The sequence below is a fragment of the Ambystoma mexicanum genome, chromosome 13, assembly GCF_040938575.1.
Source record: "Ambystoma mexicanum isolate Mex_15411 chromosome 13, UKY_AmexF1_1, whole genome shotgun sequence".
NCBI lineage: Eukaryota > Metazoa > Chordata > Amphibia > Caudata > Ambystomatidae > Ambystoma > Ambystoma mexicanum.
Genome location: NC_090938.1, coordinates 55,616,438 through 55,643,436, shown reverse-complemented (window position 1 = coordinate 55,643,436; position 26,999 = coordinate 55,616,438). Strand labels below are relative to the sequence as shown.

Sequence of the window (26,999 nt, the reverse complement as noted above, 5' to 3'; positions counted from 1 at the left end):
TAAATTATAAGTAATTTCCTACATCTTCATCTTTAAAGAAATGTTCTATGTTGATTAGGGTTGGACTCTTCTATTCACGGAAGTGGCGTGCCAAAGATCTCTACTTTCACTCCGCCGCAGCATGCCGGAGACGGGACAGGATCTCCTCTCTTCACGCCCATCAAAGAAGTAACTGCTACCAAAGGGATTACAGAACGTTAGTTGCAAATCATACTCCACATTTAATAACAAAGGTTTAGTGAGTATGCATAAAAGTCAAATTGCCAATCAGGGTCATCGCATCAGGTGTCGTTCAATCTACATAGACAGCTTCCTGGATTTGCCATCATGACCTAGTGGCTGCTTAGTGGCAAAGTTTAAAGTAAGACTGTTTCTGAGGGCAGTTCTTCTTCAGCCAGAGCCAATCACATTTCAGAAGTGCCAGCATCTGGTGACTTTATAGTAGCTCAGATTTAAGGCCAATGATGTTTAAGTCTGGATAACTGAGACCTTCTTTTGTTTATTACCAGTCCAACCAACCTCGCACAATATTTAAACATTGTTTCTATTTAACTTCAACTTCAACCGTGGCTATCTATATATTTTTCATAGAAGTGATTTCTGTATCTATATATATGCATTAAAATGGCATAGTACACATTAAAAGCTTGATTGTTGTGCCACCATAGAGGGCAAATACAGTTTAAGCAATAGAAAACCATTTAATAGAGCAACAGCAAAGTGACACCATTTAAAAGTCAGCAGAGTATCAGGATGTCATGCTTTCAATGTTCAACTCCTTCTGGCCATTCAGAAAAAATCTAAAAACCCTACTTTTCATGGCTGACCTACCTCCGTAGCCTCACAAGCCTTGACTTAATGTCTGTACTAACTGTGTATATGAATGCTTATTATGTAATGTACAAACTGACCTTTGACCCAATATATGTATTGTTTGTGTATATAAAGGCTTATTATGTAATGTGCAAACATGCAACTTTGCAACTATGACACTATGCTCGAAAAACCTGTAACCATCTTCTTAAGCTTTCAGCGCCTATTTGTCTTTGGGCTTTGAGCGCTTTACAAATGAATAAATAAATAAACTAAATCATATGAAATTAGAGGTATAGACCTGAAGAAGGCAGACAAATAAACTAGAACTGCCGAAACATGTGGCTATTTATGGATAGATTAATTGGTCCAATGTATCTGTGGTTGACAATTATTGTAGTAACCCATGATTCTTATAGCAGCCCTTTTCAAATGATATTCTTATTTCATTTAGTGTGCCCTCGGCTACAATATTAGGGAGTTTGAGATTTTTCAGCGATTTCAGATAAGAAAGAATATTACTTGAAATAAATTAAGATATAAAGAAGAGATATATTTTAAGTAACAGATCAGTCAGGGCATGGACATATGTGAAATGGAAACATGACAGAGTAACTAGTAGTTGACTTTAGATGATTACCCATCATTTAAATACAGCTAATTCCCATCTATTCCAATGTTAAAGGCCTTTATATATTCATTAGGGTCGGACTCATCGACTCATGGAAGTGACGTGGCATTGTACTCTGCTTCTACTGTGCCGGATCGTGCAAGAGATGGTACTGGATCGCCTTTCTTGGTGGCCACCGCAAGAATCATCACCACCAATCGGATTACAAAACGTTAGTTGGATATTATCATCAATTATATTCAAGATTGTATCCAGAATCACCTGGCACATGTCAGTGTCCATCCACTGAAGTTAAACTGCAGGAATCCAGATCTCTGGATTTGCCATCCGTAGTATATTGCTCCTGGGTGGGATAGTTTGAAATGAGCTGTGTTCAAGAGAATTTTGTCTTTAACCAAAGTCCAACTCGTTTCAGTCCCCTCAATAAATACTTGTAACCATTGTAATTAAGGTAAGCCAACATGGGGTCCAATTATGTCCCACATAGTCCAACACACTATCTAAATATTGACTCCCTTTATTTTGAACTTGGGATTTTCTATATTAGTCATTTTTAAAGGATTTTCTAGCTTATTGGTATTTGTTAAAGCTTTGCTAAATACACCTTGGGGTTCTGTGCACTGGTTGCAAAGGGTACACACACGTGCTCCTCGTATTCTGTGTCTTCTCTTTGATCTTTTCAGAGGCCTTTTGTAGCCATTGCAATTGACTTGAATTTAATATGCATAGTATATTGTATTTTCAACAAAGGCGGCCATAGCATGCATAGAGAAACGCATCTGCAATATAAGCTTAGCAGTGCTTTGGACTCCAAATCTCAATAAATCATATGACGGCTCAGCGAGATGTACAGTCCTGAAGAAGGCGATGGCAATACATTTAACTGCTGAAACATGTAGATATTTAATAGTTGAGTAATAGTTTAGAGTCATAAGTGGGATCATTTATGGATCATTTAGGGAGTCATTTATTATCTTAATATCTACATTTACATTTCCTTTCTTTCTCGATGTGGGCAAAAAAACTGTGAATAGCAAAAGGTAGTAGACCTGTCAGTGGTGCTGACAAGAAAAACTTCTTGTTTTTCTAAGAAAAATCAGACATATGCTATAAAATAAACTGGGACAAAAAATAAATATTTCAAGTTTTAGATTGTGGAGGATATAAGCTGCTGGGAACTGAAAGGGTAAATACATAACTAGTACTAGCTTTTAGTTTAAATCATAAAAAGTAATATACATATAATTTCCAATGCCTTCAAATTTAAAGGCTTTTTCTGTGCTTATTAGGGTCGGACTCTTCGACTTCTGGAAGTGTTGAGCCAGCGAACGCTGCTTTTACTCTGCTGAGTCATGTCACGGATGGTACCGGATCTCCTTTCTTCATGCCTACGGAATTAATCACCACTACAAAAGGGATCAGAGAACGTTAGTTTCACATTATGTTCATGATTGCTTCCAGAATTGATTGTGGAAAAATGAAGGTTACCAATCAGGCCGTAGTCCACACTAGTGTCAATGCAGTACAGTTGGTTCTATAAAACCTGCTTCATGAATTCGGCATCGTCATCACGTGTCGGGTCAGTGGTACAGTTTCAAATAAGAGAATTTCCAAGTGCAGTTCCTCTTCAGCCAGATTTAATCACATTTCAGTCCCTTTAAGAAGTGCTAGTACCTGGTGCCTTCACAGTAGCCCAGACGTAAAGCCAATGATGATTACATCTGGGTACCTTAGACGTTCTTTTGCCTATTACCAATCCACCAAACCTCATACAACAGTTAAACATTGTCCATATTTAACTTCAACTTGAACAATGGCTATATCTATATTTTTCATACAGTGATTTCTGTACCTATATCTGTGAATTAAAATGTCATATTACACATTTGAAGATTGAGCGATTTGCCTCAAAGGAGGGCAAATACAGGTTAAACAATAGAAAACTATGCAATACAATAAAAGCAAAGTGGTGCCATTTTAAAGTCAGCAGAGTCTCAGAGTTCCTTTTTGCAAGTAAAACACAATCATATGAAGTCATTGATAGAGGTTTAGACCTGAAGAAGACAGTCAAATGAACAGAACTGCCGAAACATGTGGCAATTTCCGGTTAGATTAATTGCTCTGATTCACAAGTTGTTGATAATTATTGTAGTAACCGAAGATCCTAATAGCTTCCCTTTCCAAACTCTATCCTTATTTCCTTTAATGTGCCCTCAGCCATCAATGTTAGTGGGCTCTAGATTTTTAACAGATTTCAGACATGAAAAAATATCACATTATTTTAAGTGATATATCAGTCAGAACATGTACATATGTACATGAAACCATAACAGAGTAACTAGTAGCCTTTATATGATTATCTATCATTTAAATACAGCTAATTTCCATCCATTTCAATGTTAAATATCTTTTTATATTCATTAGGGTTGGACTTGTCGACTCATGGGAGCGTCGTGGCATTGAACTCTGCTTCTACTCTGCGGCATCGTTCAAAAGATGGTACTGGATCACCTTTCTTCATGTCCACTGAACAAATCACCATCACCAATCAGATCACTGAACGTTAGTTGGATATTATAATCATTAATATTAAAGATGTTATCCAGAACATTTAGTGCTTTTGAAAACATTTAAGATGCGCAAACATGCTGTAGGATATGCAGTGGCCATCCACTGAACTTAAACTCTATGAATCCAGATCTCTGGATTTGCCATCACCCGTACGAGGCTCCTCATTGGGAAAGTTTGAAATGAGCTTGTGTTCACGAGCATTTCCTTTTCCAACTTGCTTCGTTCCCCTCGATAAATACTAGTAACACTTGGTATTAAGGTAACCCAACTTGGAGTTCAATTATGGTGTCATACGCGGAACGTGTGTCTACTCTTGGTGCTTGCCAGGCATACAGTCCTGCACAATATCTAAATATTGACTCTCTTTAATTTTAACTTGGGAATTTCTATATTAGTCATTTTAAAGGGATTTTCTAACTTATTAGTATTTGTCAAACCTTTGCTAATCACACCTTAGGGTTCTATGAACTGGTTGCAAAGGGTCCAAAAATGTGCTGCACGTATTCTGTGTCTTCGTCATTGGGAATGCACGTCCATCCCTTCTCTTTGGACTCCAGAGTTGCCTTTTGTTGGCCTGTCCCATTGACTTCACTTTACTATTCTTAGCACTTTGTGCTGCCAACACAGCAGGCTGTAGTGTCCAGAAGGAAACGCATCTGCCCTTAACTACTAGTAGTGCTTTATTCTCTAAGCATCACCTTTTACTTACAATTAATTTATTTTATAAGACAAACAAGTGTGGTAGGGCCATTTTCTCCCAAAGCCCAAAAGTAAAACGCACTGTCTTCCAATTTTCGGCTTACATTTGGCCGCTCAAAATTCGGAAGGTTTTCAGACCACTTTACTCCCCTCAACTTAAGTAATTCTTTTATGTTTTACATAATTCAACCTCTTGTCCAGTGCGAGATTCCCCCTGTGAGGTGAATAATGTGCTTTACAGGTTTTGGGCAACCACCTTGATCAAATAGGGTTTATACAAAAGGAAAATAGCCAAGAGAGAAAATAATAAAACCAGTCCATGTGAAAATCTGAGGAGTCACATATTTTCATGCACTTGTAAATCAATAAATCACATGGAGGCTTGGGAGGAGTTTAGTCCTGAAGAAGGAAATGGCAAGATATTTAAATGCCGAAACATGTAGACATTTATCAGGATAGTAATTGATCAGAGTCACAAGTGGTGGATCATTTTTGGAGTGATTTAAATCCAAATATCAACATTCAAATGTCCCTTCTTTCTCTATGTGGCCAGTATATAGTGGATAGCATCAGGTAGTTGAACCGTCAGTGTTTTCTGACTAGAAATAAGATAATGTTTTTTAATTAAAATTCAGACATAGGTTTTAAAATCAACTGAGATAAAAAATAAAATATGCTAAGTTTTAGATTGGAGTGGAGCAAAGCTGCTGTGAACAAAAAAGGATAAAAAAAAATAACTAGTAATAATTTAAAGGCCTTTTCTGTACTCATTAGGGTCAGACTCTTTGACTCCTGGAAGTGTCGAGCCAGTGAACGCTGCTTTTACTCTGCTGGATCATGTCATAGATGGTACCGGTTCTCCTTTCTACATGCCTACGGAAGTAATCACCACTACAAAAGGGATCAGAGAACGTTAGTTTCACGTTATGTTCACGATTGTATCCAGAATTGTTTGTGGAAAAATGAAGGTTACCAATGAGGCCGTAGTCCACACTGGTGTCCATGCAGTGCAGTTGGTTCTATAAAACCTGTTTCATGAATATGGCATGGTCATCACGTGTCGTGTCAGAGGTAAAGTTTCAAATAGGAGAATTTCCGAGTGCAGTTCCTCTTCAGCCAGATTTCAATACATTTCAGTCCCTTTAAGAAGTGTCAGTACCTGTTGCCTTCACAGTAGCCCAGATTTAAGGACAGATGATTACATCTGGGTACCTTACACATTCTTTTTCTTATTAGCAATCCACCAAACCTCTTACAACAGTTAAACATTATCCGTATTTAACTTCAACTTGAACAATGGCTATATCTATATTTTGCATACAGGTGATTTATGTACCAATATCTATGTATTAAAATGTCATATTACACATTTGAAGGTTGAGCGATTTGCCTCAATTGAGGGCAAATACAGGTTAAACAATAGAAAACTATGCAATACAACAAAAGCAGAGTGGAGCCATTTTAAAGTCAGCAGAGTCTCAGAGTTCAACTTTGCAAGTAAAACAAAATCATATGAAGTCATTGATAGAGGTTTAGACCTGAAGAAGACAGTCAAATAAACAGAACTGCCGAAATATGTGGCAATTTCTGGTTAGATTAATTGCTCTGATTCACAAGTGGTTGATTGTTTTTGTAGTAACCGATGGTCCTAATAGCTTCCCCTTCCAACGTCTGTCCTGATTTCCTTTATTGTGTCCTCAGCTGTCAATGTTAATGGGCACTAGATTTTTAACACATTTCAAACAAGAAAGAATATTCCATTATTTTAAGTGATATATCAGTCAGAACATTTACATATGTGACATGAAAACATAACAGAGTAACTAGTAGACTTTGGATGATAATCTATCATTTAAAAACAGCTAATTTCCATCTATTCTAATGTTGAATACCTTTACATATTCATTAGGGTTGGACTTGTCAATTCCTGGGAGCGACGTGGCATTGAACTCTGCTTCTACTCTGCGGGATCGTGCAAGAGATGGCACTGGATCACCTTTCTTCATGCCCACTGAACGAATCACCACCACCAATCAGATCACAGAACGTTAGTTGGATATTATAATCATTAATATTAAAGATTTTATCCAGAACATATAGTGCTTTTGAAAACATTTAAGATGAGCAAACATGCTGTAGGACATGCAGTGGCCATCCACTAAACTTAAACTTTATGAATCAAGATCTCTGGATTTCCCGTCACCGGTACGAGGTTCCTCAGTGGGAAAGTTTGAAATGAGATTGTGTTCAAGTGCATTTCCTTTCCCATCTCGCTTTGTTCCCCTTGATAAATACTAGTAACACTTGGCATTAAGGTAACCGAACTTGGAGTTCAATTATGGTGTCATACGTGAAACGTGTGTCCACTCTTGGTGTTCGCCAAGCATACAGTCCTGCAAAATATCTAAATGTTGACTCTATTTAATTTTTACTTGGGAATTTATATATTAGTCATTTTAAAAGGATGTTCTAACTTATGTTAAACCTTTGCGCTGCATGTATTCAGTTTCTTCGTCATTGGGAATGACCCTCCACCCCTTCTCTTTGGACTTCAGAGTGGGTTTTTTTGTGGCCCGTGCCATTGATTTTAATTTACTATTCATAGCACTTTGTGCTACCACCACAGCAGGCTGTGGTGTCCAGAAGGAAAAATCATCTGCCGTAAAGCCCTAGTGGTGCTTTATGGTCTAAGCATCATGCTTTTCTTATAATTCCCTTTTTTTTTAGCCAAACAAGTGTGGAAGGGCCATTTGCTCCCAAAGCCGAAAAGTAAAAAGCACTGTCTTCCAATTTTCGGTTTACATTTGGCCGCTCAAAATTCGGAAGATATTATGACCATTTTATTCCCCTCAACTTAATTAATCCTCTTATGTTTTACATAATTCAACCTCTTTCCAAGTGTGAGGTCCTCCCTGTGAGTTGAATAATGCACTTTACAAGTTTTGAACAACCACCTTGGTCAAATATGGTTTATTCAATAGGAAAATAGCCAAGAGAGAAAATAAAAAGCCAGTCCATGTGAAAATTTGAGGAGTCACATATTTTAATGCACTTGTAAGTCAATAAATCACATGGAGGCTTGGGGATGAGTTTAGTCCTGAAGAAGGAAATGGAAAGACATTGAACTATTGAAACATGTAGACATTTAACAGGAGATTAACTGATCAGAATCACAAGTGGTGGATTATTTTAGGTGTGATTTAAATCCAAATATATACATTCACATGTCCTTTGTTTCTCTACGTGGTTAATATATTGTGAATAGTATCAGGTAATTGAACTGTCAGTGTTTTCAGACAAGCAATAAGATTATGTTGTTTAATAAAAATTCAGACATATGGTTTCAAATAAACTGAGATAAAAAAATAAAACAGCTCAAGTTTTAGATTGCGGGGTATCGAAGCTGCTGGGAACAAAAAGGATAAATAAATAACTAGTAATAGATTTTAGATCAAATCATAAAAAGCAAAATCCATGTAATTTCCAATACCTTCAAATGTAAAGGCCTTTTCTGTACTCATTAGGGTCGGACTCTTCGACTCCTGGAAGTGTCGAGCCAGTGAACGCTGCTTTTACTCTGCTGGATCATGTCACGGATGCTATTGGATCGCCTTTCTTCATGCCCACGGAAGTAATCACCACTACAGAAGGGGTCACAGAAAGTTAGTTTCACATTGTGTTCAAGGTTGTATCCAGAATTTATTGTGGAAAAATGAAGATCATCAATCGGCCGTAGTCCAAACTAGTGTCCATGCACTGCAACTGGTTCTATAAAGCCAGTTTCATTAATTTGGCATGGTCATCACGTGTCGGGTCAGTGGTACAGTTTAAAATAAGACAATTCCTGAGCAGTGTTCCACTTCAGCCAGATTTAATCACATTTCAATCTCTATAAGAAGTGCCAGTACTTGGTGCCGTTACAGTAGCCCAGATGTAAGGCCAATGATGATTACATCTGGGTACCCTAGACATTCTTTTTCTTATGAGCAATCCACCAAACCTCATACAACAGTTAAACATTGTCTGTATTTAATTTAACTTCAACTTGAAAAATGGCTATATCTATATTTTTCATACAAAGTGATTTATGTACCTATATCTATGCATTAAACTGTCATATTACACATTTGTAGATTGAGCAAATTGCCTCAATCATGGGCAAATACAGGTTAAGCAATAGAAAACTATGCAATACAGCAAAAGCAGAGTGGAGCCATTTTAAAGTCAGCAGATGCTCAGAGTTCCGCTTTGCAAGTAAAACAAACCCATGTGAAGTCATTGATAGCAGTTTAGACCTGAGGAAGACAGTCAAATAAACTGAACTGCCGAAACATGTGGCAATATCCGGTTAGATTTATTGCTCCGATTCACAAGTGGTTGATAATTATTGTAGTAGCCCATGATCCTAATAGCTGCCCCTTCCAACTTCTACCCTGATTTCGATTCAGCTGTCAATGTTAGTGGTCTCTAGTTGTTCAACAGATTTCAAATAAGAAAGGATGTTAAATTATTTTAAGTGATATATCAGTCAGAACATGTACGTATGTGACATGAAAACATAACAGAGTAATTAGTAGCCTTTGGATGACTATCTATAAATTAAATAATTTTAAGTGATATATCAGTCAGAACATGTACGTATGTGACATGAAAACATAACAGAGTAATTAGTAGCCTTTGGGTGACTATCTATAAATTAAATACAGCTAATTCCCATCTATTCCAATGTTAAATACCTTTATATATTCATTAGGGTTGGACTTGTCATATCCTGGCAGCGACGTGGCATTGAACTCTGCTTCGACTCTGCGGGATCGTGCAAGAGATGGCACTGGATCACCTTTCTTCATGCCCACTGAACGAATCACCACCAGCAATCAGATCACAGAACGTTAGTTGGATATTATAATTATTAATATTAAAGATTTTATCCAGAAGATGTAATGCTTTTGAACACATTTAAGATGAGCAAACATGCTGTAGGACATGCAGTGTCCATCCACTGAACTTAAATTCTATGCATCCAGATCTCTGGATTTGCCGTCACCCGTACGAGGCTCTTCAGTGGGAAAGTTTGAAATTAGCTTGTGTTAAAGTGCACTTACTTTTCCAACTCGCTTCATTCCCCTCAATAAATACTAGTAACACTTGGCATTAAGGCAACCCAACTTGGAGTTCAATTATGGTGTCATACGCGGAACGTGTGTCCACTCTTGGTGTTTGTCTGCACAATATCTAAATATTGACTCTATTTAATTTTAACTTGGGAACTTCTATATTAGTCATTTTAAAAGGATGTTCTAACTTATTAGTATTTGTCAAACCTTTGCTAAACACACCTTAGGGTTCTATGATCTGGTTGCAAAGGGTCCACAAATGTGCTGCACATATTCTGTGTCTTCGTCATTGGGAATGCACCTCCACCCCTTCTCTTTGGATTTCGGAGTGGACTTTTTCTGGCCCGCGCGATTGACTTTAATTTACTATTCATAGCACTTTGTGCTACAAACACAGCAGGCTGTGGTGTCCAGAAGGAAACATATCTGCCCTAAAACTCTAGTGGTGCTTTGTTCTCTATGCATCCCATTTTACTTACAATTGCTTTATATTTTAAGCCAAACAAGTGTGGAAGGGCCATTTGCTCCCAAAGCCCCAAAAGTAAGAAGCACTGTCTTCCAATCTTTGGGTCAGACCTGGCCGCGTACAATTGGGAAGGTTTTAAGACCATTTTATTCTCCGCAACTTAATTAATTCTCTTATGTTTTACATAATTCAACCTCTTGTCCAGTGTGAGATGCCCCCTGTGAGGTGAATAATGTGCTCTACAAGTTTTGGGCAACCACCCTGATCAAATATGGTTTATACAATAGGAAAATAGCCAAGAGAGAAAATAGCAAAGCCAGTCTAGGTGAACATCTGAGGAGTCGCATATTGTCATGCTCTTGTAAGTCAATAAATCACATGAAGGCCTGGGGAGGAGTTTAGTCCCGAAGAAGGAAATGGCAAGACATTGTACCGCCGAAATAATTAGACATTTAACAGGAGAGTAATTGATCAGAATTGATGGATCATTTCTGGATTGATTTAAATACAAATATCTACATTCAAATGTCTTTTCTTTCTCTATGTGGCAGTATATTGTGAATAGCAACAGGTAGATGAACTGTCAGTGTTTTCTGACAAGACATGAGATTATGTTTTTGAATGAAAATTCAGATATACGTTTTAAAATAAATTGAGACAAGAAAGAACATATTCCAGGTTTTAGATTGGGGGAGGAACGAAGCTGCTGGGAACAGAAAGTAAATAACTAGTAATATATTAATTTAAATCATTAAAAGTAAAATACATGTAATTTCCAATACCTTCAAATGTAAAGGCCTTTTCTGTACTCATTAGGGTCAGACTCTTCGACTCCTGGAAGTGTCGTGCCAGCGAACGCTGCTTTTACTCTGCTGGATCATTTCACTGATGGTATCGGATCTCCTGTCTTCAGGACTACAGAAGTAATCATCACTACAAAAGGGATCAGAGAACGTTAGTTTCACATTATATTCAAGATGTTATCCAGAATTGATTGTGGAAAAATGAAGCTTACCAATCAGGTCCTAGCCCACAGTAGTGTCCATGCAGTGCAGGTGGTTCTATGAAGCCAGTTTAATACATGCAAACATTGCGCTGTATAGACCTGTTCATCATGTCCTGCACACCCATGATCAGTGCTATGATGTCTAACCTCAACGTGGAACAACCTTTTGTTCCAGGGGATGAAAAAATGTAACACTACCCTTCTATCGCAGGCTGACACCTTAACACCTGATATTTTGAAGGCTTCTTGATATCCTACGGTGCGCCTTACTTTGAGAACTACTTAGATTTGTTGTGTGTTGAGTAAAGTTTTGCCTAGCAGTAAGATGGACCCTTAAAGGTGAAGAATGCGCTTGTAAGTCCTTCAAAGTCAATATAAAAAAGATGAATGTTTGCTCCACCATCAAAGGCAAATATGATTTGAGCAACAGTAAGCTATGCAGTCGAGCAGGAAGCTATTCAATATAGTACAAAGCTATGCAATAGAGCAGAAGGCTATGCAATGGTGCAGTGAGCTATGCAATAGAGCAGGAAGCTATGCAATAGAGCACAAAGCTATGCAATAGAGCAGAAGGCTATGCAATGGTGCAGTGAGCTATGCAATAGAGCAGGAAGCTATGCAATAGAGCACAAAGCTATGCAATAGAGCAGAAGGCTATGCAATGGTGCAGTGAGCTATGCAATAGAGCAGGCAGCTATTCAATAGAGCAGGAAGGTATGCAATAAAGCAAATCATGTAGTGGCACTAATAAAACAACTTTTGGGTCCCAAAGGTTTATGATTTTGTCAGTAAATAAATCACACAAACTTCAGGGAAAAGTACAGTCCTGAAGAAGGCAGTCTCAATACAATCTAACTGCCGAAACATCAGATAGGCAATGTTAGCATAATTGATCAGAGTCACAATTGGTTGATCAATTTCGCTGTAATTCACGATCCTGATATCTATATTTCATATTATATTTTTCATTCCTTATGGTCACTCAACACTGTGAGTTGTAGTGGACTTGGAAATGTAAGTGTTAACTGGCAAGAAAGAAATTTAATTTTGACTAAGAATATTTAGCTATGCCTTTGAAAATGAGGGTAGGCAGAAAATGAATGTTAGGTGATAGACTCGTCATGGCAGGAGCTGCTGGGGACGGAAAACTGAATTGAAGCAACTAGTGTCAACTTTTAGTTCATTGTGTGCATTAAAAATACAAGTAATTTCCTACATTTTCATCTTTTATGGAATGTTCTGTGCTCATTAGGGTCGGACACTTCAACACCTGGCAGTGACGCGTCAACGTCCTCTGCTTTCACTCTGCTGCATCACGCCGTAGAGGGAACTGGATCTCCTCTCTTCATGACCATCAAAGGAGGAACCACCAGCAAGGGGGTTACAGAACGTTAGTTGAACATGATAGTCCACATTTAATAAGAAAGGTTTGGGGATTTTGCATAAAGGTGAGATTGTCAACCAGGGTCATAGCATCAGATGTAGTTTAATCTATGAACACAGCTTTCTGCATTTGCCATCATGACCTTGTGGCTGCTCAGTGGGAAAGTTTAAAGTAAGACGGTGTTCGAGTGCGGTTGCTCTTCAAACAGAGTTCATAACAACTCAGTGCCTTAGAGAACTGCCAGTAACGGGTGCCTTTGAAGTAGCCCAGACTTAAAGTCATGTATGGCTTTATCTGTGGTAACTGGGCCTTCCATTATTTATTACATGTCCACCCGACCTCATACTATTTTGAAACATTGGGCCTCATTACACGGATGGCGGTAAGGGTTTACCGGTACTGGTAAGGGTACCAGTGCCGTAAACCCTTACTGCCTTACTACGAGGTCCCTTTGCGGGACCCTACCTTACAGCTGGTTTTACCAGCCGTTAAGGACGGGACCCACAAAGGGACCTTGGAGGTAATTATGGTACCGCAATTTGTGGTACCGTAATTACCACCTTCCCCATTCCCATTGAGCCCTGTGGGTGCTAAAATGGGAATGTGGGAGGGCCATGGTGAATGGGGAATTACCGCCCCCACACACCTTGGAATAGGGCGTAATTCCGCCATTCACCATGGCAGACTCGGTAAAATACCAGCGGCAACAATGGCGCTAATAGAACCATGGTTACCGCCGTCCGTGTAATGAGGCCCATTGTCTCTATTTATCCTCAACTTGAGCATTGACATATATATATTTCATATACGAGATTCCGGTACTTTTTACAATGCATTACAATGGCAAAGCACAAATTTAAAGACTGTGTGTTGCGCCACCATAGATAGGTTAAGCAATAGGCAGCCAAGTGATAAACAAAAGTGGCAAAACTTAAAAGAGTTTGTTGACTTTGAAGTATAAAGAGCATCATTCGAAGGTATTGAGAGAGGTACAGCCCTGCAGAAGGCAGTAAAACAAAGCATAAATGCCGAAACATGCCGCTATTTAACCTTAGTTTAGTTGCTCAGAGTTATAAACAGCTGTTAATTATTGTAGTCATTCATGATCCTAATAGTTGCACTTTTCAAATTCTATTCTTATTTAATTTATTGTGCACTTAGCTGTCAATATTAGGTACCACTAGGTTTTCAAGGGATTTGAGACAAGAACAAAAATACTTTTGTTTAAATAATGTATGCAGTTACGTCTGAAAATGTGTTATATAAAAGATCTACATTATTTTTAGTATTATATCTGTCAGTAGAAGGACATATCTGAAATGAGAAGCTAATGAAATAACTAGAAACAGCATTGAATTGGTTGTGCATAATGTAAATACAAGTCATTTCGTCCATTCCAACTTTAAAGAGCATTCAATACTCATTAGGGTTGGACTCGTTGGCTCCTGGAAGCGACTTGCCATCGCATTCTGCTTCCACTCTGCGGAATCCTGCAAGAGAGGGCACAGGATCACCTTCCATCATGCCCAAAAATGGAATCACCACCACAAATGGGAACGCGGAAAGTGAGTTGCAAAGTATCTTCAGTTACATTCAAGATTATATCCCAAAGGGTTAATTATTTAAGAAAACTAGAATGTGAATAATTAGGCGTTAGCATGTTCCACGGGGCTCTCCCACTGGAGTTAATTCTATGAAGCCAGAACTCTGCATTTGCCATGTATGAGGCTACTGAGTGAGGTAGTTTGAATTGAGCTGCTGTTGAAGCTCACACCCTCATTAAACAGAATCCAACTCGCTTTACTTCCCTTGGTGAAACCAGTAACAGTTGCTATTGAAGCAAAGCCACCGCTAGAGCCAGAGGGGTCTGATTTGGGGTACATGACACCACTCTTGTTGTTTACCAGGCATCCAGCCACACACAAGTTCTAAATATTGATCTGTAAAAAATGTGCAACCTGCTTGCAATCTTAAAAGCGAGCACACACTATTGTTAGCTTTCAATAATTTTTGATGGGGTATCTGTGGCTGCACGGTAATAGGGTCATTGAGGTTGCCCAATTCTTGAAACAAATGAAAGAAAGTTGGTATATTACCTTTGTTCTAAATATTGACACCCTTTGTTCTGAACCTATGCCATGGGCATTTCTCTGTCAGTCATAGGAAAATGATTTCCTTAGTATAAATGAACACATTTTAAAACCTACATAGGAGTTCTGTGCCCTGGTTACAGAGGGTACAAATAGTTGCTGCTTGTATTCTGTGCCTGCAGTATGGGGAACCTAGGCACCCTTCCATTAAGTCTTTCTAGGGGTATTTTGTGGCCTAGCCCATTGACTTTAATGTACTGTATTTTACACAATAGGTTTCCTTGTAGTGCCTATCTTTTGAAATCTGTACAAGTGCAATGGGGCGCTTTGAGCCCCAGGAGATGGACTGCTTTCCTCTCTCCGACTTACACCTGGCCACTTACATTCCCATAACCTTCTAAGGCCCTTTCGTTGACCACGTGGAACTCCGCAAGCTTCTTAAGTGCCTTGAATGACCTCACCTTGTAGTTTGCCTAGTTTTGTATTGTCTGATTCAACTTCTTGCCTAGTGTGACAGGCCCCCCACGAGGTGAACAATGTGCTTTACAAGTCAATTTAGGATAAGGGCTGAGTTTAGAGCAACTATCATATACAAATGTTGTTTATGCAATAGAGAAAAAAAAACAATATTTAAAAATCAGTTTCGGTCACATCATTCCATACCTTCACAATTAAATACATTGTATGAAGGCTCAGGGAAGAGTGCTGTCCTGAAGAAGGCACTGAAAAGACACATGTTGACATTTAATGAAAGAGTCATTGATCAGAGTCACGAATGCTATATAATTATTTGGAGTAAATCATGATGCCAATATATATATATATATATATATATATATATATATATATATATATATATATATACTCAAATTTCTGTTCTTCTTTCTCAAATATTTGACCGTAAATAGGTAGGAGAATTGCCAGTGTTTTCTGTCGCAAATAGGTTTTTCTAAAGAATATTTAGACATACATTTTAAAATAACTTCAGACAAAACAGAAATATTTTAAGTATTAGATTGGTCAGGACAAGAGAAATCACTAGTAATAGCTGTTAGTTTATATTTAAAAAGAAATACAAAAATATGTTTAATTTCCATTAACTTTAAATTGAAAGGCCTTGTCTGTACTCAATAGGTACTCATTAGGGTCGGACTCTTCGACTGCTGGAAGTGACGGGCCAATGAACGCTGCTCTCACTCTGCTGGATCAGGTCATGGATGGTCCTGGATCTCTTCCTCATTTATTCAGTGATTATTCTGGAAAGATAATGATTGCACTCCCAGCCCAGAGTCAACATTGCAGCTGTCCCTGGAAGAGGTTCCTGCATGCCAAGTTTACGCTCATATGGGCAAGATTTGCCCTTCCTGAAGGGGGCACCCTCTGAGACGTGCTAAGAGGCTTCAGCGGATGAACCATGGTTTTAAGGGGGCAGAGTATCTCCAGACATCGACCTCAGCAAGGTTGCAAAAGTGCTGGTTAGTCGAGGTCCTTCTTCCGCCCCCCCGTCCTTTTTCCCTGGGTGCTGTGAGTCAGTGAAAAATGATGAGTCACAGACACTGCACTTGCCCAGTAGATGGCACTGTCGCCTCATGATTAGAATAATATCATCCGGCTCATACTTTTGTGGTTGGAGAACTTGTTTTGTAATACTCTGAAGCGAAAATAAAACAAAGGGAGTACATTTTTTATATTTTTTAACAAACTATTATATTGAAGTTTTGTCATCACAATGATTGATTACAATACAAATATTTTTTTAAAAACATGGATTTCCTTAAAAGGTGCTGGGGATTGGAAACTGCATTGATCTTTGTGGATGTGATTTCACTTTTACTCTTGAATACTTATATTCGAGTCAAATGTTTGATGTGAAATAATTCATAATATTTTAGATACATCTTTTTAAATAAAGGATGCTCCCAGCCGTTGAATGTATGAACACTCTCCCCATCTGTTTAGGCAACTCCTTCATTTACAGGGGTCACCCGTCTTGGAAAGGTGGAAAGGTTCCTTTGCTGCTTGCGATTATTAGGCCACGCCAAACACTTCTTAGGCCCCGCCCCCAAATATTCCCAGGGCCCCATGTGGGCCTGCACTCAGTGTCTTTTCCTGCAACACACTGCACACTTGATATGTGCAGTAAAGGAGGGAGTCTGTATTTTCTGCTTTCCGTCCCCTTTTGGAGTTCCTTTTCCACCTCCCAGTTCGCAGAAATGCCGTGGCACTCCCTGTACGGTGCAGAAGCAGCTACCCAGCTGGACAAGCTGGAGCAACTGCTTCTCAATGACTCTAAAAATCCATCTCTGCCCTTCAGGGGTGCCTGTTTTTCCTGGTTTTATCGCCTCCATTGTTTGATCCCCTGGCCTGGCCATTGGTTGGTATTGTCAGAATTGTGAGGCACGCGACATTGACAATTGTTAGCCCGCTTCTTACCACTAGGTGGCAGAGCATGACAGAAACACGCTTTGTAAATGCCAGCATGCAGGTCCTGAATCTCTTGGTGTGGTTTTCATGGTTTCGTGTTTTCTCGCTGTGACAGTGGGTTCCAGAAGGTGGGGCAGAGAGTGGAGGAGCTGAGGCCACAGTTGTAAAGAATGAAGTGGCATGAGCCCATAGTTTGATGCGCACAATGTTTTAGCTTTTGCTTGCCTGGAGTCCCATCCATGGATATATTGGGATGGAACCGTGGGCTTTGTGAGTAGAGAAAGCCATGTCTTGTTGGCCTTGCAAATAGTCAACACCTCTGGTCGTTTTGCAGCGAGGGATGCACTTATGTGAGTTTGCTGTTAATTATTGGGCCAGTAGTGCCACACCTTTGCCCAGGTGCAAGTGCAAGCCCCACTAGGGCAAACATTGCCCCAGTCTATTCTTTTAACCCATTTCTAGATTTAAAGACTATGCAAATGTTTGCCTGAGTCGCAGTACTTCGCCCTGGTACAAAAACATGCAATGCAATAATGTCTTATGCTTCAGGGCAGCGGATAAAAAACCTTTAATGCCAGGCACCCCCTTGAGTAAAAATAATGCTGCAGGCCCCCTCACGTGGCGGCATGTATTTCCAATTAGAAACAGTTGTCATCCTTCATTTGATCATTTTGAAAGAGGCTGTCTACCCAAACCCGACCCAGACATCCTCTGCCTCCACCCCCAGGTGAGGCACCCCAGAGTTTGAAGACCGCTGCCTTAGGGCAATGTCACGTGCACTAGAACAACGTTTCTGTAATGCCACCCCAGGGTTGTACTTGTGCATTTATAGGCATTTCAAATTGAATCTACCAACATGTTTGTGCTTTTTCTACTGACAATGTTGCTCCTGGAAGAGTTCCTCCGAAGACCCTGTACATATTAGAAGAATGCAATTGGTTTGTTTAGACATATTTTATAGCGCACAGTACCCCAGCAGGCCTCTTGGCGCTGTGGTCTTTGATGTCTCAGAAACGACAGCCCCAAAGCCAAAATCAGGAGCTTCGACTACTGAGATGCGTCAGTTAGCCTGATGAGTTAATGTAGTTTTTGTAGAGAACTGTGTGCAGACGTTGGATCAGAGGTTGGAATCACAACCTTCCTCTCCGCTGCTAATTTCATTTCTGATACTGCACTGGTCACCTGGCTACCCTCTGATTTCATGCACAGGTCCCTGCCCGCCCAGTTGCACGCCCGCACTCCCGGCAACCCTTGCCCTTGGGTCTGTAACCCTACAGCCCCCCTACCTGCACTTTTGGACACCTGCTGTCTCCACTTACCCTTGCACTTGCCACCAGCTGGCCGCACTTCTTGTTATTGTTTTGATCCCATGTACAGTACTGCCCCTCCCCTTTCCCCCCATCCCCTGCACTTGCGCAATCTCAATGTGACCTGGCCTAGTAAGATCGTCTCTGTTCTCCCTCCGTTGCCCCTCCCTTGCCTCGTCGCGCCTTGAAACACTTGTGTATAGGCGCGTTACACATGCCATATCATATCATAACCTGTCAGGAGAAATGAATTACACAGCATGCGTTCGGCACGACATATCCTACAGTTTGTGGGTCGGGGATGGGTACTCTTGATTTTACTCTTTTTTTCCAGGAGTAAATCAGGAATAATCCAAAATTACTCTTGCTAATCTCTTTGCAAATTGAACATCTCTCTCCTGGAGTAAGTCAACAGTTTATGGGTCAGCCTCTGATCTCTCTCCTGGAGTAAGTCAACAGTTTATGGGTCAGCCTCTGATCTCTCTAGTTTATGGGTCAGCCTCTGATCTCTCTCCTGGAGTAAGTCAACAGTTTAGGGGTCAGCCTCTGATCTCTCTCCTGGAGTAAGTCAACAGTTTATGGGTCACCCTCTGAGGCTGCAGCCTATTTTAGAATGGATTTTGAAAACACTGGGCAGGGAGGGGAAGAGGAGGTCGGGAGTTAGGGGGAATGTCTGGATGGGATGGCAGAAGCTAGGGTCTGCAGGCGGACGGGAACTGGTGAAATCACAGCGACATCAAAAGGTGAGAATTTCAAAATGAACCCCTTTGAAAAATCACATATTTATCCCAAAAAGCATTTCTATCTGTTCGGTCTGACTATCGGCCTTGGAAAGCCGGTCTTTAATTAGTATTTAATGATATATTATTGGAATTATTATTAGTATCTCCTCCGTGTGCTGAACTGTTTCATTCATTCATGCCTTTCTTCAATTTAGAAATCAGCACGTTACCTTCAGCACCGACAGATGGAAGAGCCAGTGGGGGTGTCATCTCCAAAGCGGCCACTAGAGCGCGCAGCGAGCTTCCACATGAGAACAGCGCCATTCCACGGCTCTCTGACAGTCCACAGCTACAAAAGCCGGCCTTCCTCCTAGACGTGACCTCCAATAACACAGTGCTCCAGCCAGGGTAAGTTATTACACTCCTAGCGAACGGCAGCTCAAGCATTTAATGAGGAATTATCGGGATTGATCCGACCGTGTTTCCTGGCTTACCTAGGCATCTAGAAATCTAGTCTGCATAGTCTCCAGTTCTGTGTTTGCTATCAGACTACAACTACTGCCCTGTGACTGCACCAGGAACTATTCCAGCTCGCAAGCAGTTCCAAGCATTGGCCATCCTGGACATGAAGGCCTTCTTTCCATAATGCCCAGTATTTTATTTCATGACCCCTGGTCTAGACCACTTGTCTGCAATCTTTGACACACTTGACGTTGTGGACTACAACTTCCATCAGCCTTAGCCAGCATTCTCAATAGTGAGGGGTCATGGGAGTCGTCCAAAAATCTGCAGAGCCACCAGCTGGAGAAACGCAATTACATTGTAAAGCCCTTCTGTAGTAGTACAATTTGGATATTTAAATACCCCTGTTCTTTCTCGTTCACCATTAGAATGTGGTGTAAAGTGCTCTATAAATCACAAAAAAATACAAATAAACACATCATGAGGTTGGTGGCCTCATTTTTAGCGCCTGCACAATGATGAGGTGTCAGTATTTACTGCTTGCAGCATTCTTTGAAATATCGAATTCTGATAACAGCACATGACAATAAGGTGAATTACCTCACTGGAAAGCCAGCGATTGTCAATCACCCTGGCTTTTAAAGTTTACTTTCAGGCAGTGGAGGGCTTTGCTAGTTTACCCCTTTAACATAATGGCACGTATTTCTAGGGGGCATAGGGGCGTATATAATTTAGCATTTCTGGTGCCCACCCTCCCAACCCATTAAGGGCATATCTGCAAGGGACGATGTACTACCGCACAAATCCATTTCCTGCCCCTAAAAACGAGTGCACATGCACTAAAAAGTATTACAAAATGAATGAATGGACATTTCCATGCTGCACGTTCTGAAAATCTTCATCTATTCCCACTAAACTGCTAGATTTTCCATAATGAGGAGGAAATGACTGCATGCAACTTGCTGCTCTCCAGCTGTTATTGACTACGACTCCCATGACCCCTCACCATTGACACCACTGGTGGGAGTTGTAGGGCAAAACGTCTGGAGAGCCAATAGTTGCAGACTCCTGGATGCCGTAATGATATGTCACACTTCTCAACACATACGCGCAAGGCCTACATGTGTTATAACGCCTGCCCTTCCACTAATTCTTCCTTTGTTCTGTTGCATCTGCCTCCCTTGCTCCCATTCACCAGAAAGTACAGATATTAACACTTCTCTTTCCTTGCCTCAGCTTCCTGGTGTTGACGTGACGCCATCTTGGAGGTCTGTCTTCTGAACGGTCTCTCTTCTATCTTTATTCTTCTAGGGGTTTGGCCTGGAGAGGTGGACATCAGGCTCGGGATGAGGCCTCACCTGTAATGTGTCCCTTTTCTAGTGATCTGAAATCTCTCTCTCCTTCCATAAAGATGAGAGAATAACACCTGCCTTTTGATTGACATCTGGAGTCTGGGGTTGACAGTATTACCCAAATTGTTCGTTCACAATTGTTCGAATGAACAATTGACCGAATTTAAAGGGTCACAATTGACCTTTTCACAATTGACCGTATATATATATATATATATATATATATATATATATATATATATATATATATATATATATAGGGGTTTTGGGGGGTTTGGCGTTGGGTGGGGGGTTGTGGGGGGTTTTGCCCCCACATATATGTTACAATTGACCTTCACAATTCGGTCAATTGTGAAAAGGTCAATTGTAATTCGAACAGTTGTAAAACGAACAATTCGTATACAACCAGGTAGACAGAACTTGTTTCTTTCTGGTTCCAATCTCTCTGATTCAACTAGGAAGACACAGGACCTGCCCATAGACATGTGTTTACTTGAAAGTGCTCAAACCGCAACAAGCCAAACTAACAATCTTTCCACAGCCCCCGCCGAGAGAGCAAGAGGAACCTGCTGCTGATTGTGGCCCCCTCCCTGGGGGTGGCGCTGCTGCTGATCGCTGTTGGGGCTTTTGTCGTGATTAAAACCCGGTGCCGGAAAAAAAGAGGTGAGAGGGACAAGCTTGGTGGAGATTTCATCTTGCTGTTCCACCCTAATAAAATAATGATCTTTTCTTGATGAAAAGATTTCAATAAAGTGCCTTTTATTCAAAATGTTTGCATACAATTATTATTACCCATGCGTGATTATTACCCTTGTGAGATTATTACCCATGCGAAATTAGTGCCCATGCTAGATTATTACCCAATGTGAGATTAGTACCCATGTGAGATTATTACCCATGCACGATTAGTACACATGTGAGATTATTACCCAACGTGAGATTAGTACCCATGAAAGATTATTATCCATGTGAGTTTATTACTCATGCAAATTTAGTACCCATACAAGATTATTATCCATTCGAGATTAGTACCCATGCGAGATTATTACCCATGCGAGATTAGTACACATGTGAGATTATTACCCATGCACGATTAGTACCCATGAAAGATTATTATCCATGTGAGTTTATTACTCATGCAAATTTAGAACCCATACAAGATTATTATCCATGCGAGATTAGTACCCATGCGAGATTATTACCCATGCGAGATTAGTACCCTTGTGAGATTATTACCCATGCGAGATTAGTACCCATGCAAGATTATTATCCATGCGAGATTAGTACCCATGCAAGATTAGTACCCATGCAAGATTATTACCCATGCGAGATTAGTACACATGTGAGATTATTACCCATGTACGATTAGTACCCAGGAAAGATTATTATCCACGTGAGTTTATTACTCATGCAAATTTAGTACCCATACAAGATTATTATCCATGCGAGATTAGTACCCATTCGAGATTATTACCCACGCGAGATTAGTACCCTTGTGAGATTATTACCCATGCAAGATTAGTACCCATGCGAGATTATTATCCATGCGAGATTAGTACCCATGCAAAATTATTACCCATGCAAGATTATTACCCATGCAAGATTAGTACCCATGCAAGATTAGTACCCATGCGAGATTATTACCCACGCAAGATTAGTACCCATGCAAAATTAGTACCCATGCAAGATTATTATCCACGCGAGATTAGTACCCACGCAAGATTATTACCCACGTGAGATTAGTACCCTTGTGAGATTATTACCCATGCGAGATTAGTACCCATGCAAGATTATTATCCATGCGAGATTAGTACCCATGCAAGATTATTACCCATGCAAGATTATTAACCATGCAAGATTAGTACCCATGCAAGATTAGTACCCATGCGAGATTATTACCCACGCGAGATTAGTACCCATGCGAGATTAGTACCCATTTGAGTTTATTACCCACGCAAAATTAGTACCCATACGAGATTATTACCCATGCGAGATTAGTACCCATGCGAGATTAGTACCCGTGCAAGATTATTATCCATGTGTGATTAGAACCCATGTGAAATTAGTACCCATGCAAGATTATTACCCACGCAAGATTAATACCCATGCAAGATTAGTACTCATGCGAGATTATTACCTACGCGAGATTAGTACCCATGCGAGATTAGTACCCATGCAATATTATTACCCATGCAAGATTAATACCAAAGCGAGATTACTACCCATGCAAGATTATTAACCACGCAAGATTAATACCCATGCAAGATTAGTACCCATGCGAGATTATTACCTACGCGAGATTAGTACCCATGCGAGATTAGTACCCATGCGAGATTATTACCCACGCAAGAGTAATACCCATGCAAGATTAGTACCCATGCGAGATTATTACCTACGCGAGATTAGTACCCCTGCAAGATTATTACCTACGCGAGATTAGTACCCATGCAAGATTATTACCCACGCGAGATTAGTACCCATGCGAGATTAGCACCCATTCGAGTTTATTACCCATGCGAAATTAGTACCCATACGAGATTATTACCCATGTGAGATTAGTACCCATGCGAGATTAGTACCCGTGCAAGATTATTACCCATGTGAGATGAGTACCCATGTGAGATTAGTACCCATGCAAGATTATTACCCACGCAAGATTAATACCCTTGCAAGATTAGTACCCATGCGAGATTATTACCCACGCAAGATTAGTACCCATGCGAGATTAGTACCCATGCGAGATTATTACCCATGCGAGATTAGTACCAATGCGAGATTAGTGCTCCTCTTAGTCCTCGGTATTATTGAAAGGCTGAGTTGACCTTTAATCTAAAGCGATTTAAACCTGTGACCTACAGATCACACAGATTTCAGCAGCATGCACATAACTCGCTGAGCTACATTACCAGCCAGAACCTTTGTTGCAGCCTACATGTTTTAACATACAGCGCTTCATGCCCCAGTGTTTTCCCTTTGTAGGGCTAGATACCCCCAATGGTACTTCATGAATGTACGCTGTTCCGATACTGCCCCAGGTCTGGGCTTACCAGAGACAGCTCACTCAGTGCCCATGAACCTGGCACCCCTGGCATCATTACTGATGCTCTTGTCTGCCAGTCTGAGCCTAGCAACAAGGCCCAGCAGAGGATGGATATGAGCATTGTGCCTGCCCACCTCTGCTGCAGTTGGGTTAATTCTGGGTTCAAGTACTTCGTGCAGTGACAGAGGGGTCTATGTTTGTGGGGCTGGGGTGGGTGTTCAGGCTGAGCACTGGGGAGAGTTGAAGTTGAGGATGGTCGCAGCAGTTGAAGAGGGGGTTATGGGAATGAGAAGGAAAGATGGCCCAAGAGGTGAAGAGTTCAGGGTTAGGAGAGAGGCCTGCATGAGGAGGAAGGGCTGTGGGTGAGGATGTGTTGGGATGGGAAGGCATGATCAGGGTGAGTGTGAACAGGAAGTACTGAAGAGGCGAGGGTGGGTATTGTGCTGTGCTGACACACACACAGACACACATACACTTATCCGCATGCACACATGCACACATACACACACATGTGCACAGTAACACACGTGCGCATGCAAACACTCCCACACATACACACTCAAACACACAGAAACAGTCAGAAATGCTCACAGATACATACATATTCACATCCAAGTATGGATGCATACACACACACACATACATACCATTCACTCATCCATACATATGTAGGGTAGCTCAGCACGTAATGCACGTGTGGAAGCAATGTGTGGGCAACCCGCCGTGCTGACTAATTGAGAATGCACGGATTTGTCTAGGCACAGCCAAGATGAGAAGCCTTGAATTATGACAACACTTTGCTTTCTTTATGTGAGGTGTGTCTGCCCTTACCTCCTCCCAAAGGAGTTCACAGCACCCCGCAGAGGACACGAGTCGGGCTACTTACACCTTACTGCACACATGTGCAAAGGAAACCCAGGGGCAGAATCTGTGAACCGACTAGTACAGGACTATTGCAGAACTCTAGTATTGGCACGGCACTCTGCGTGGGCTTTGGCCCTGTCCTATGGTTGGTCAGCCCTGATGACTGACCGTTCCATCTAAGAACCCGGTTTAATTAACACACAGAGCCTTATTTCATTGGCAATGCTTGAACAGCCTTCTTATATGAACGTATGTGCATAATGGACCCACTTTAATGCATGAGTAACTTGCAACACCTCAGTGCCCCTGAGAGTGCAGCGCTCAGATTTCATACATGGAATAAATAAATAATTAAATGGTATCACCTCATTACCTCTGATAATAAATAATTAAATAGCATCAATTCAGTAACCTGGGAGGAGGGGTGGTTGGATGGATATATTTCATACAGGAAGTAAATACATAGCTAGGTAGCAGGAGTTCATTCACATCTGATAATAAATAATTAAATAGCATCAATTCAGTAACCTGGGAGGAGCGGTGATTGGCTGGATATATTTCATACAGGAAGTAATAACTTAGCTAGGTAGCATGAGTTCATTCTCATTTGATAGTACATTATTAAATAGCATCAATTGAGTAGCCTGGATAAATCAACATAAGGTATTAAAAAAAACACAACATCTTTAGGAGTACTGGCCTCCCTTCACATTGAAATAACCAGAGTCAGATGCAGAATCTCTAAACTCCTGGTAGCTGCAGACTACCACATAGATGCAAAACATCTTGGACTCAGACCATCCAAACACGATCGGACAAAACAGTGGAATTAACCAACCACTACCCCTTGACCGACGAGATGCATAACATGTCCTAAAAGGAACATACAATTCCCCCACAGGACGGCCTATTTCCTTAAGTCAGAAGCAGGTAGATTTATGAACCCCGGCCTGACTTAACCCAATATAGAAAACAGGGTTCTGTTTAGTCCCGAAACCAGAACTGAATCTTGCAAACCGCCGTTCTCCCACACAAGTTGCCCCCTCTAATACCTCTGCACTATGCCCATGGCAGAAAGGGACCTGCCTCACAGAGCTAATACGCAAACATGGGAAAAGGGGCCAAAAAAACAGCACCAACCTGGGCCTCTGGAGAATGGTGGATACCTCTGACAGGGTCAGTGACAACCCTCCCCTACTCTCTTCTCCTCTAGAGACCCCTGGGACATCCCACCTGGTCTCCCTGAGGGGCACCCTAAGCTTGCCTGAGGTGAAGTCAGCTCAGCAACACATCCGAGAGGCTCCACGGAATGATAGCTGTGTTCCCTCTGATCTGACTTGCCCAATAACCGGCCAATCCAGTTTGAAAAACAATATGAGTTCAATTACAGAAACACACCGTATAACATGTCCTTTATCCCCCACACTTTCCAACTCCTACCTCTGCGCAGGGATCCGAAACAAGAAACAAGTGGCTAACAACTGCCACTCCCAGAGTTGCACCCACACTTGTAGACAAGCACCAGCCAACTCTCCACTCCCTCAGCTCCCGACACGGATCGCTTTCTGAACCCTAGAAAGGGGAGAGCGAAATGCCGGCCCAGGAACAAAAGACCTCTGGGGACGTCCCTACACGGCGATCGTGCCAACATCCACCATCGCTCTGGAAAACCGACAGAGAGCAACATGCCCGCCAAAGACAAACAAGCACCCGCGTTCATTCATTAAACAGAAACCCAGAATCAAATGCGGGTTTACATTTGCTTTCTGTGGTCAGTAAGTTTCACTTTAAAAGGCAGGGAAACATATTTTAGATAACTTGCATACAAGTTTGGGTTTCTTTATTAAATAATTCTTGAAATTATGTATAACTTTAACAAGCAATGTAAGCTCAAATCCGAGCTCTAAAAGTTATTTAGTTTTTCAAAGGCAAAATAAGTGGACAACAAAATCTGAAAGTTATTAATACACTTTGTTAAAAAGGTTTAAATGTTGTGCACAACACTCAACACAAATGCTCACGTTTTTAAATCATGAGGAACTTGCAGAAGG

General features: G+C 40.8%; 1 protein-coding gene and 1 long non-coding RNA gene across 21 annotated transcripts in view; one reads left to right on the top strand and one right to left on the bottom strand.

Annotated features, from left to right (window-relative positions):
- The window catches only part of LOC138520841 (mucin-2-like), a 106,271-nt gene that overhangs the window by 68,886 nt on the left and 10,386 nt on the right, over positions 1-26,999 (top strand). For 6 of the 20 annotated variants that reach the window (XM_069633197.1, XM_069633200.1, XM_069633203.1 and 3 more), the window contains 13 exons: positions 59-196; positions 1,518-1,655; positions 2,734-2,871; positions 3,869-4,006; positions 5,489-5,626; positions 6,624-6,761; positions 8,239-8,376; positions 9,468-9,605; positions 11,114-11,251; positions 12,556-12,693; positions 14,115-14,252; positions 19,446-19,638; positions 21,586-21,707. In XM_069633197.1, the coding sequence (XP_069489298.1) occupies positions 59-196; positions 1,518-1,655; positions 2,734-2,871; positions 3,869-4,006; positions 5,489-5,626; positions 6,624-6,761; positions 8,239-8,376; positions 9,468-9,605; positions 11,114-11,251; positions 12,556-12,693; positions 14,115-14,252; positions 19,446-19,638; positions 21,586-21,707 (1,833 nt within the window). The remainder of the gene's footprint in view (positions 1-58; positions 197-1,517; positions 1,656-2,733; positions 2,872-3,868; positions 4,007-5,488; positions 5,627-6,623; positions 6,762-8,238; positions 8,377-9,467; positions 9,606-11,113; positions 11,252-12,555; positions 12,694-14,114; positions 14,253-19,445; positions 19,639-21,585; positions 21,708-26,999) is intronic. The other 14 variants (XM_069633204.1, XM_069633211.1, XM_069633213.1 and 11 more) reach the window with 12 other exon arrangements.
- On the bottom strand, positions 50-26,313 carry LOC138520845 (uncharacterized). Its single transcript, XR_011282885.1, has 5 exons — positions 26,089-26,313; positions 11,080-11,230; positions 9,451-9,569; positions 8,205-8,355; positions 50-175 (listed from the first exon to the last, which is right to left on the bottom strand). It is a non-coding gene; the product is annotated as an uncharacterized lncRNA (long non-coding RNA).